At 43.1% G+C, this 12,688-nt stretch overlaps 1 protein-coding gene across 4 annotated transcripts in view; it reads left to right on the top strand.

The window, feature by feature from the left end:
* PLXNB3 (plexin B3) overlaps nt 1-12,688 on the top strand; it is a 49,116-nt gene that overhangs the window by 24,890 nt on the left and 11,538 nt on the right. For all 4 annotated transcript variants that reach the window (XM_027845783.1, XM_027845784.1, XM_027845785.1 and 1 more), the window contains 2 exons: nt 1,161-1,261; nt 2,350-2,567. In XM_027845783.1, coding sequence (XP_027701584.1) covers nt 1,161-1,261; nt 2,350-2,567 — 319 coding nt within the window. The remainder of the gene's footprint in view (nt 1-1,160; nt 1,262-2,349; nt 2,568-12,688) is intronic.

Consider the following 12,688-nt stretch of genomic DNA (forward strand, 5'->3'; position numbering starts at 1 on the left):
TCCTCTCCTCTCTCCCATCAACTCTCCTTCCTCTTTTGGCTAAACTCCCCTTCACACTGGCCCAAAGGCTAGACCCTCTCAAAAACTAGACTAATTAGTCAGTAGACAGGGGAAAGAATCCTAGGTTTTCACAAATTATTGTGACTTTGGACAAGTCACCTTTCCTCTCTGGGCTTTAGAGACTTCATCTGTAAGATGAGGGTTGATGATTCCAGATGACCAGTGATGAAGAATGCCGCCCACCTCAGAGACAGAAAGGCTAGACTAATATGCAGAAAGAGGTGGCCATTTTTAGACATGGGTCGTAAATATGGGAATTTGTTTGGCCTGACCATGCATGTTTGTTACAAAGATCTTGTTTTCTTTTTTTTTCCCATGGTGGGGGGTGAGAGAGAAAAAAATGCTTGATAATAACTGAAAAAATAAAATGTAAATTTTAAAAAATCAAATCAAATGTGGAGGTCGAGCTAGCGGGCTCCTAAGATCCTATCCATTTCTGATACCCGAGGCACCTGCAAACTTTTTGATTTCAGTTCAACAAGCATTTATTCAGTTCATGTAAGTCTTTCCAGGTTTTTTTTGAAATCCACCTGCTCATCATTTCTTATGGAACAACAGTGTTTCACTACATTCGTATACCACAACTTGTTCAGTCATTCCCCAATTGATGGGCATTCCCTCAATTTCCAAATCTTTGCCACCACAGAAAGAGCTGCTATAAATATTTTTGTACATGTGGATCTTTTTCCTTTTTTTATGATCTCTTTGGCATACAGACCTAGAAGTGGTATTGCTGGATCAAAGGGTATGCAAGGTTAGGTTGCCTTCTGGGCATAGCTCCACATTGCTCTCTAGAATGGTTGGGTCAGTTCACAACTCCACCAACAATGCATTAGTGTCTCATTTTTCCCACATCCCAGTCATTTTCCTTTTTTGTCATATTAGCCAATCTGATATGTGTGAGATGGCACCTCAGAGTTTCAACAAGTATTTATTTAGAACCTACTATGTGCAAGCCCTCCCCACCCCACCCCCCCGGGATCCAGACAACAATGAAAATCCCTACCCTCAAAGGGCTTACGTTCTACTATTTCTCCCCATTCCTTTTCTCCTCATGCTCTTTGGAGTCCCTGATTGCCCTGGCCTTTGTCCTGCTGCAGGAGGAAGAGCAAGCAGGCTATGCGAGACTACAAGAAAGTCCTTGTGCAGCTAGAAAACTTGGAGATCAGTGTCGGGGACCAGTGCCGAAAAGAGTTTACAGGTGGCTGGGCTGGACTGGGCTGGGCTGGGTTGGGCCAGGAGAGTCTGGGCTAGCTAGGGGCAGTGAGGAGATGCTGGCTATTCTACAGCCTGTAATGGACAGACCCTCATCCCCTACAGATTACTTCTGCCTCTGCCTCTAGACCTGTGAGACTTTATAGGGCATGTCTTGAAGACTAGAACCCCTCATCCCATGGGGTCTGCTTTCTTTGAAGCAACATGGTGTAGCGCAGAAACTGGGGCTATTAATGCATACCTAAGGATCCTTGCTGGGTTCATATTGACTTAGAAAACCACAAATGATTGTTATCTATGTTCTGTTGTATTTTTATTTATTTCTTTTTTTTCTTTTCTTTTTTTTAAAGGCAATTGGGGTTAAGTGACTTGCCCAGAGTCTATTTTTATTTATTTTGTTAAATATTTCCCAATTACATTTTAATTTGTTCCCCTCTTCCTCCCCCACCCCCCAACACATATTTGGGCAGCCACAGGTTTCGTGTTTGACACCAGTTTAATGAACAGAGCACTAGCCTTGGCCTCAATAAAACCTAGATTCAAATCCCACCACCTACTACTATAGCTATATGATCCTGGACAAGTCACTTAGCCTCTCTCAGCCTCAACTTGCCCATCTGTAAAATGGATATAATAAGAGCACAGGGCTACTGTGAGGCTCAAATAAGATGACATTTGTAAAGCTCTCTGCAAACAAAGGCAGGTGTGTGCTGGCAAATATTTAACAACTGACTCTTCGAGGACAATACTCATGCAGGACACACTTTCAAGTTGAATCTGCATTATTAACATTTTCCTCATTTCCTTGAGTCTAGAAATCAACAAAACAATAAATCGAGCTCTGGTTTTTAATGTTTGCCCACCCTGAGGTATATCTGCTAACACCAACAATTGACTGTACAATAGAAATGTGAGCTATTGCTATTATTATTAATTATATTTTATTATTAATTATTGTTATTATTATTAATCACTACCAGCACTAAGGAGAGAGGGAGAGGGAGAGAGCTCTTTGGGAACCCAGGCCTCATGCATCCCATTTGCCATTTCCCCCCCCCCCCCCCCCCATGGCAGATCTGATGACTGAGATGACAGACCTCAGCAGTGATCTGGAAGGCAGCGGCATCCCTTTCCTGGATTATAAAACCTTCACTGAACGGGTCTTCTTTCCTGGCCACCATGGCTCACCACTTCGATCTGAGATAGATGTGCCAGATGCCCGCCAGGCCACAGTAAAACAGGGTCTCAACCAGCTCGCCAACCTGCTTAACAGCAAGCTTTTCCTCATCAAGGTGAGGTCCAGTAGGGTTCCTAGGACCAGAGCAATGTTTGCCATAGCTGGGCAATGTTTGACTATCTGGTGTTAAGAAAGGCCAGGTGCATAAGAGGGAGGGGGGGTGTGAGAGGAGATTGCCAAGTGGTTGTGTTGACTAGGGCTGGGCTGTGCCGTGCCAATTTTCATAACGGAGAGATTCAGCTGCTATTTAGGCTGGGAATGTGGTGAAGTGGAAAGATCAAAATCTGCCTCCCTTAGACTTTACTAGCTGTGTGTGACCTTGGGTACAAAGTCCCTCCCCCTCACTGTGCCTCGGTTTCCTCCTCCATAAAATGAGAGGTTTGGACTAGCTGGCCTCTGGGGACCCTTCTAGCTTTTAAGTCTAGGATTCGATGAACGTGGCTACAGTTTCTACCACAACTGCAGCAAGCTTTATTAGAGGAACACTTTGTGATCATTTGGACTGGGCAGCATGCACCCTAGAGGGCCAGTGTGGCATCAGGGAGAACAGGTCTTGCCAGATTCATCTGATTTCCTTCCTTTGATGGGCATATCAATAGGTAAGTAGACAGAATGGGGAATTGAGGGTCCAGGTAGGTGAATTTGGAGCTAACCCAAATATGAGTGATCAGGCAGTAGATTTGGAATGAAAAGACCTGGCTCGTCTATGTGGTTTTCTCTGAATCACTTCTTCTATAAAATGCAGGAGTTGGACTAGGTGATTTTATAGGGTCCCTTAAAACTTGAAAATCTAAGTTACAGAGGCCACCGGGTAGTGCCATAGAGCACAGAGCACTGGGCCTGGATTCAGGAAGACCTCAGTTCAAATTTGACCTCAGACACTTCCTAGCTGTGGGACCCTGAGTAAGTCAACTTAACCTCTCTCTGCCTCAGTTTCCTCAACTATAAAATGAGGATCATAATAGCACCTACCTCCCAGGGTAGTTGTGAGGATCAAATGAGTTAACACTTGTAAAGTGCTTAGCACAGTGCCTGGCATATAGTAGGAGCTTAGTAAATGCTTGTTTCCTTCCTTCCTTATAAGTCATATATCAGGTTAACATGGAGGGAAGATGGAATGCCTCAGTGTTCTATTCAATATTTTTTTATCCATGATTTAAATAAGAGAATAGATAGTAAACACAATTTTCTGATGACTTGAAACTTATAAGGATAGCAGACACACTGGCAGTCTGTATCTAAAAAGCAACAGCCAAGATGGCAAACTAGGAGAAATCCAGTTCTGAGCTGCCACCCCCCAACACACACACACAAACACACACACACACACACACACACACACACACACACACACACACACCCCTACTCCACAAAGACCTAGAAAAGCACCAGCCTGAGTTCTGATCTAGAAATTCAAGGAAAAATAACAGGCTACTTCAACACAGGGAGACAGACAGGTCCCTGAACACTAAGAAAATGTTCCAGCCAGGAGGGAGCTACTCAGAGACTGAACTGGGGCCTGTGGCTATGCAAGAAGAGGTCTGAGATCCAGCATAGAGCCGCCTGACATGGTGCAGGCTGGCAGCTCTGTCCCTCTTACACTAGAGTTGGGTCCCAGACGCAGTGTAGACTGAAGAAGGAAATTAAATCTAGAGGTGGATGTCCTGGTAAGGAGAAGTTACTGACTTGGGGCCACACATATACCGGACAAGGAGCAGGAGCAAGAGCAAGCAGCAGCTGTGAGGCTCTGACCCTGAGGTAGGGTCTCAGGTTCAACTCCCAGACTGATCTGAGTCCTGCAGTTGAGTAACAAGGACAAGGAGCTCAGGCCAAGGGAAAGTCTGCAGTTCCATGACTGTGAACCTGCAGAGCCTTCCAGCTAGCTGACGGGGGCTGGAGTCAGCAGCAGTCTACTGGAGCTCCAACCAGGGGCAAGCCTGGCTCTTTCTCCCAGACTAGAACCAGGGTCAGAAGCTTACAAGATCAAAAGGCCACCAATCAAATTTTCCCCCAGATCAGACAACTTTGGGCACACTGAAAACTTGTACGTCCTCAACATGAGCCAACACTGAAATCCTTGAAGAACACAGCACTCAGTGGTGCTGTAGGAATAGTAAAATCAACAGCAGAATCCTAAAGAATATAAAGATAAATCAAGGCCTAGACATTCCCTCTGGAAGTTCACAAAGCCTGACTCTAACACAAAGTCCCAATTTGCGAAGTAGAGTTAGAAGAATGAGGAAACAAACAAACAAAAAAAAAAGACTTCCACAATGAAGAGCTATCATGGTGTCGGGGACACAGAAGATACAAACCTGCAAGAAGAGGATGACTATAAGACTCTACAAGCTTCAAAGTAAAACACAGCTTGCACCCAAGTTCAACTAGAATTCCTGGAAGAAATGAAGCAAGAGTTATAAGAAAGAGTTAAAAACGATTTTATAAATGAAATGAGAGCAATGAAGGAAAAGACTTTGAAGGAGAATTAACAGCTTGGCACAAGAAGTACAGAATCTTAGCCAAGCAACAGACTTCTTGAAAATTAGAATGGCTCAAAAAGAAGCTAATGATTCCATAAGAAATATTAAAACAAACTCAAAAGATGGAATCAATAGAAGAAAATATAAGGTATCTCACAGCAAAACAAAACAAAAAAAAACTGATCTGGCAAACAGATCAAATAGAAATAATTGAAGAATCACTGGACTACCTGAAAGCCATGACCAAATGAAAAAGGAGTCTGGACATCCTATTTAAAGAAATCATGAAAGAAAACAGCCCAAGTCTCTTAAAACCAGAGGGCAAAGTGGAAAGGAAAAGAATTCATCAGTCATGTCCTGAAAGCAACCCCAAAACTCTCAGGAACATCAGAGCCAAAATTCAGAGCTTCTAGGTCAAACGAACATTTGTTAAGCACTTGCTTTGTGCCAGACAACTGTGCTAAGTGTATGTCTATACAAAGACAAAATTGAAACAGTCATTGCCCTCAAGGGGCTTACATTCTACTAAGAAAGTATATTTACACATAAGTGCATGCAAGATAAATATACAAAAATAAACATAGTGATTAGGGATGGGATAGGTGGCCACCTCATTCAGGAGCCCTTTCCTAATTTCCCCAGTTGTTAGTACCCCGACCTATCTGATCTCTAATCACTATGTTTAGCACTTATGAGTTGAGCCTTGAAGGGAGTTAGGGCTTCCAAAGAGGTGGCAGCAAGGAGGGAGAACATGCCAAGCATAGGCCAAGCCTGAGCAGAGACAAGAAGGCAGACAATGGAAGATCATGTATAAGGGGACTGGCAAATATGCCACCTTGGCAGAAGTAGAGAATGAGCAAGAGGAATAATATGAAATCAGTGTAGAAAGGTACATTGGAGACGAACTGTGTAACCAAGCTCTTCAGTAAATAAAATGCCAAATTTATTGTTGCTGCTCAGTTGTGTCTGACTCTTTATGACCCCACCTGGGGTTTTCTTGGCAGAGATACTGGAGTGGTTTGCCATTTCCTTCTCCAGCTCATTTTATGCAAACAAGGTTAAATGACTTGCCCAGGGTCCCAGAGCTAGTAAGTGTCTCAGACTGAATTTGAACTCAGGAAGAGGAGTCTTCCTCATTCCAAGCCCTAGTCTCTATCCACTGCAGCACCACCTAGCCGCAAAATGCCAAATAGGTATTTATACTTTATCTTAGGGGCAAGAGGGAGTTAACGGAACATCTGGAGCAGGGGAGTGACATGGACAGACCTGTGCTTTAAGAATGTCATTTGGCAGGTGGATGGAGAATGTATTGGGGAAGGGGGAGCCTGAAGTCAGGGAACCCCATTAGGAGGCTATTTTGCAATGGTCCAGTCAGGTGTGAGGAACTTGCAGCCTGGAAGTCACATGTGGCCTTCTAGGTCCTTGGGTGCGTCCTTTTGTCTGAGTCCAAGTTTTACAGAAAAAAATCCTTTTATGAAGGGAATTTGTTCTGTGAAGTTTGGATTCAGTCAAAGGGCCGCACTTGAGGACCTAGAGGGCCACATGTGGCCTTGAGGCTGCAGGTTCCCCACCCCTGGTCCAGGCAAGAGAGGATGATGGACTGAAATAGAGTTATTATTGTACAAGGTGCAGGAGATATTGAGAACTTGGTAACTGATTGGTTATGGGGAAAGTGTAGGGAAGGGGAGGGAAAATGAAGAGTCCAGGAAGAAATAGATGCTAAGAGTCCAGTTGACTGGGAAGCTGGCAGGCTAAATCAAATGAGATTATATTTAAGAAAGATAAATATAAAGGTCTGTATTTGGAATGAAAAACCAACTCTGCAGGGATAAAGTGAAGGATGAAGCAGGGCTAGAGAGTGGGGTGTGTGGGAGACCTGTGGGACAGGAGATGGGGCCTGAGCTTACTGAGACTACCTCCCATTTGTCCTGTATGTCTCATTGGTGCATAGTACTTTGCATGTTGTCTACCCTAGCAGACTGTGAGCTCCTCGAGGGCAGAGACCGTGTTTCTGCTTTTCTTTGTAGCCCAGTGCCCAGCATATAGTAGGCCCTTAATAAATACTAGTGTATTGGTTGATTGATAAGCAGGGAAAGCATCCAGAGGAAGGTAACCAGAGTGGCGGAGGAGCTTTGAGGTCATGCCATGTGAGGATGGGTTCAAGGAAGTGTGAATGTTTATTCTGGAGAAGAGAAGCCTGGGGACTGGCAAAAGGGACAACTGTCTTCAAGTATTTGAAGGGCTGTCCCATGGAGGAGGGAGGGGTTAGCCTCATTCTGGTTGGTCCCAGAGGGCAGAAGCAGGAGCAGTGAGGAGAGACCAGCTTAGGTTTGAGGTCACATGAGAAATGGTTCTTGGAGGTCTTCAAGCAGACCCTTGTCCAGTTTGTTATTGGGAGGATTCTTAGCCACGAATGGGTTCGATTAGAAGGCTGCTGAGCCTGGACCAGTCCCCCAGACCCTGAGGTCCAGATTGTGTTTCTGAGCCAATGTGTGTGATGGAGAACAAAGGAGAAGTGTGCGTGACCTCCCGCGTGAGTTAGCAAATAAGAGCTAGCTCTGCCCCCCAGCCTAAACTTGTGGGTCCCTTCTCTAGTCTGATACGTCTTCTCCTCCCCACCTTAAAAGCATGAGGTGCTAGCTGTGTGACTCTGGGCAAGTCACTTAATCCCAATTGCCTAAAAAAAAAAAAAAGCATGAGGTGCAGTGGAGGAGACTCCCAGCCAAGCTGCCCTCACAATTCTTTTTTTTTTTATTGATGTGTTTTAAAGTAATGTCACTGTCACTTCTGGATATGGTCCCCATTCCACTCCTCCTCCCAGAATTGACTCTTATCTCTCCTAACAACAACAACAAAAGCAATAGAGAACAGGATAGCTACAAATCCAAAGACCAAGGTTGGCCAAGACTGATAACGCATGGGAGGCAGGCTCAGCCCTCGCACTCAGTCCCCAACAGCTTGGCCCTGAGTAGGGAGGCACTTCCTTCTCCAATCTAATTGGCTGGTAATCAGGGCTTTGACAGCCCCCAACATCTTTCTTCGGGAACATTTTCATTTACTTTGTTGTCATTCTGGAGTGCACTGTTCCTTTTCTTCCTCTCATTCCAGGATTCTTCCATATTTTTTGTTCTCACTTGTCTCTGGACACATCCTCCCCACCCAATCTCTACCACCCTGGAACAGGTACATCCATGACTAGCTCTGAAGTCTAGAGAATCCAGTGTCTGGCACACAGTAGGCACTTAGATGGTTATTGATTATTGAGCCTGGGTCCACCATCCTATAACTTCTACCTTTCACTCCTGGTTTTGCCTTCTGGGGCCACCAAAATAAGTCTGAGCCCTCTTTCACATGGTAATGGCCCTTCAGGTACCTGAAGACTCCCAAACGTCAGCTCAGACATCTCCCCAGTGCTCACCTGGTTGAACTACTTTGGGACTTCTCTGCCCATGTCCCAGGAGGCTCGTTATCAAGATAACTTCATCACCCTGCAAGATCCCCAAACCTCCTCACTACCTTCTGCCTCACTTATTGGAGTCTGGGGCCACAGACTCCAGACCTCCATTTGGTACCTGCCTTCCCCACCCCCACTTTTCAGCTTCCTTTTGTTTGATGTAACCCCATTAGGTTGTAAGCTCCTTAGGGACTGGAACTAGATTTTTTCATATTTGTATCTCCAGTGCTTAGCACAGTTCCCAGTACACAGTAGACACTTAACAAATATTTACTAAATAACAGACTCTTCCTAAATAAATTCATCTCTCCTCCTACATTAATTTAAGATAAATCAAAGCAGATGTTGCTTTATACAGTGTATAGTACAATGCAAACAATATATTGAGCACCTGCTGTGTGCTGAGCATGCCACCTGGGCCCAGGGGAAATACGAAGTCTAGGTGAGGCATAGCACCTGCCGCCATGATGTTTCTAGTCTGGTAGAGGGGATAAGGATTGGACCTTGAATTTCATTGTTATAGGGGAAAACCCCCATATGAGGAGCTCCTCCTTCCAAATCAGGCAGGCGCCTTCTCTGCAGCTGGGGCAGAGAGAGGTTAAGTGATTTGCCTAAGATCGTTCGCACTGCCAATATGCATCAGTCAGGACTCAAACCTGGGTCTTCTTGCCTCCAAGACTGACTCTCTCTTACTGACTATGTTGCTCTGTGCCGTATCTCTCTGAAGACATACAATATACAATTTTACAAAATCAGTTCATCAGAGATGGGGAAAGACAGAGTACCATTTCAGAACTGCGTGTTGTTAACCACTTCCTGGAGGAAACAGCATGGGAATTGGGTATGGGTAGGTTGTCAGTAAGTGAAGAAGGAGAGGACTCACTTTAGGCCTAGGGAAAGAGCCTGAGAGCCAAGGCATGAAGCATGAGGAGAGACATTGAAGGGTGCCTTTTAGGTAAATATACAGATATTATCTGGGGCCGTCTCCAGTTGTCCTGATCGATATCTGGCCACTGGACCCAGATGGCTCTGGAGGAGAAAGTGAGGCTGGTGACCTTGCCCAGCCCTCCTTCACTTATATCCGATTCACTTGCAAGTCATGGCTTCATCTTCCTGATGTCATGGTCCCCTTTGAGAACAAATGACAAACAGCAACAACAACAACAATGTATAAAGTACACGGAGGTCCTCACTGTACTAGGAGAATTGGTTCCAGGAAAAGGCCACTTAAAGTAAACCTACTTTAAGGTTCAATGTTTCGTAGTAAATAGTGATTTTTTTTTTTGCTTGTTTTTTGTTTTTGTTTTTGGAGGCAGCTGGGGTGAAATAATTTGCCCAGGGTAGCTAGTAAGTGTCTGAGGTTGGATTTGAACTCAGAAATAGTGATTTGTTTTTAAAGTCTAATTAGGATTTTGTCTTGAAAAATGAAATTACAAATTATGAAACGTGATTATTCTAGCTCATATTTAACAAAATTAAGGTTATAATATCAAATGAGAGCTAATTCTTAAAACAAGACTAAATCAAGTGGTAATATGCAAGTGTGTAATTTTTCTGACACTCTCGTGTAATAGTGAATCCTTCCCCTCATGAAAATAAAGAGGGTCATGAAGGGCTCCCTCATCTTCCCGAGTATCTTTCTTATCAAATCATTCTCTTTTTGAAGGCCTAAGACAATGGGCTGGGATACCTGGGGTAGATTAGGGAGGGACATTTTGAATGATTACTAATTTTTTAATTTAACATTTTTATTTATAATATGTGTATATTACATGTTACAGATATATAATATATTGTTACATCATCTCATAATATCATATTAATATATTTTATAATTATAATATTATCCAAACTTCACAGAACAAATCCCCTTAAGAAAAGGACTTGTTCGGTAAAACTTGAACGCGGTCAAAAGGCCGCACCCGAGGACCTAGAGGGCCACATGTGATTTCCAGGCTGCAGGTTCCCCACCCCTGCGAGTCAACAATCAGATATAGGTTATAAATGATGACTAAGTTTATAAATGGTCAGTTCATTATCAAAAATTGAGTTTTTGCTCCCCTATGATATTTCATGGGAGAAAAGAAACAAGCATTTATTAAGCAACTATTATGTGCCAGGCAGATTCCAAATATTTTCCTCATTTGATCCTCACAATAACCCTGGGAGATAGGTGCTATTTAGTTGGAAAATTTGAGGTAAAGTGACTTGCCCAGGGTCAAGCAGCTAGTGTTCCAGGACAGATATGAACTCAGGTCTTCCTGACTCCAGGCCTAGCTCTCTATTCACTGCAGCGCCACCTAGCTGCTTCTCTTATATTAGGGAAGCAGTATGTGTGGTGGATAGTGGACCAGTTATGAAGTCAGGAAGACTCGGGTCTCAGTCTTTCCTCTGACACATACAGTACCTATGCTAACTGCTTATTTGGTGTTCATTGACTTCAGACTCTTTCCTTTCTGGCCCGTCCTCCATGTGAATGCCAAAATTATCTTTCTTTTAAAAATAATTAAGTGTATAAGTATTTATTATCTCTCCTTACCACTCCCTCCATTGACCAATTGAAAAAAAAAATGAAAGAAAACCATCATAACAAATATTTGGTCTAGCAAAACAAATTCCCACATTGGCCATGTCCAAAAACGTGCTGCCCTTTGAGTCTATCACCTCTCTGGCAGGGGGTGGCTGGAATGATTCATCTTTAGTCATCTGGACTCATGGTTTCTCATTGCATTGATCTGAATTCTAGAGTCTTGCCAAGTTTTTCCTTCGTAATGTTGTTGTCATTGTATTTCTGCTAGTTCTGTTTGCTTCACTCTGAATCAGTTCATAAAAGTCTTCCCACTTTTCTCTGACACTGTCCATTTTTTTTTTTTTTTTTTTGGTGAGGCAATCAGGGTTAAGTGACTTGCCCAGGGTCACACAGCTAGGAAGTGTCAAGTGTTTGAGGCTGGATTTGAACTCAGGCTCTCCTGACTCCAATGCCAGAGCTCTATCTACTGCACCACCTAGCTGCCCCTGACACTGTCCATTTTTGTTATATATCATAATTTGTTCAGCAATTCCCCAATAGGTGAGCACGTTACAATTTGGGGCTGCTATGAAAAGAGCTGCTAGAAATAGTTTTGCACATATGGGTCCTTTTTCTGCTTTCCTCCATCTCTTTGGGGCATAGACCCTAGTGGTAGGATAGCTGGGTAAAAGAGTCAGTGCAGTTTGGTAACTTTGGGGGCATAGTTCCAGACTGCTTTCCAGAATGGATGGACCAGTTTACAGCTCCATCAACAGCATATTTGTCTCCTAGAACCTCTAACGTTTCTCTTTTTCTTCTGTCACCTTTACCAGTCTGATAGGTGAGAAGTGAAGCCACAAAGTTCCTTTGATTTTCACATTTCTAATTATTAGTGATCTGAAGCATTTTTTCATGTCTACTGATAGCTTGAATTTCTTTCTTTGAAAACTGCTTGTTTAAAAAAAAGTATATTTTTGTTCAGAATAAAAACATTTTTGATTAAAAAAAAGAAAGAAAACTTTCCATTTATATCCTTTGACCTTTATTTATTGGGGAGGGCTCTTTAAATCAATTCTTTTTATATCTTGGCTATAAAACCTTTATTAGAGAAACTTGCTGTAATGATTTCCCCACCCCCAGTTACCTGTTTCCTTTATAATTTTAGCTGCATTAGATCTGTACAAAATTTTTAAATTTTTTATAATCAGAATTGCCCATTTTATCTTCTGTCTCCCCTGTTTGTTTGGTCATGAACTCTTCCCCTGTCTATAGATCTGAAAGGTAATTTATTCTTTGTTCTTCTAATTTGCTTATGATGTTTATCTTGATATACGGTGTGAATGTTAGTCTATCCTTCATTTCTTCCAACCTGCTTTCCAATTTTCCCAGAAAGTTTTGTCTAACAGTGAGTCTTTCTTCTTCTCTCCCCTGTCCCCCCACCCCCACCCCAGTGACTGGGGTCTTTGAGTTTATCCAGGGGTGTGCTGAAGCCAATTCTGAAGCTGATTGTTAAATTTTCAATGTGAGCATTTATTTACACCTCAAAAATAAGCAGTCGAGCTAAAAATCAAGGCTTTATTTAGGGTTTTATTGATGGTCAAGATTCAATAATACAGATTAAACTTCAAAGTGTGTGTGCATGCATTCCTTCCCTGCCCCACCCCCCGCAGCGGGGAGCAAGTTGTTAAACAATTACCAGCACAGCCTTGTATAAACCTTGCTTGAACTCAGCA

This window comes from Vombatus ursinus, unplaced genomic scaffold (assembly GCF_900497805.2).
Source record: "Vombatus ursinus unplaced genomic scaffold, bare-nosed wombat genome assembly UNPS02015024.1, whole genome shotgun sequence".
NCBI lineage: Eukaryota > Metazoa > Chordata > Mammalia > Diprotodontia > Vombatidae > Vombatus > Vombatus ursinus.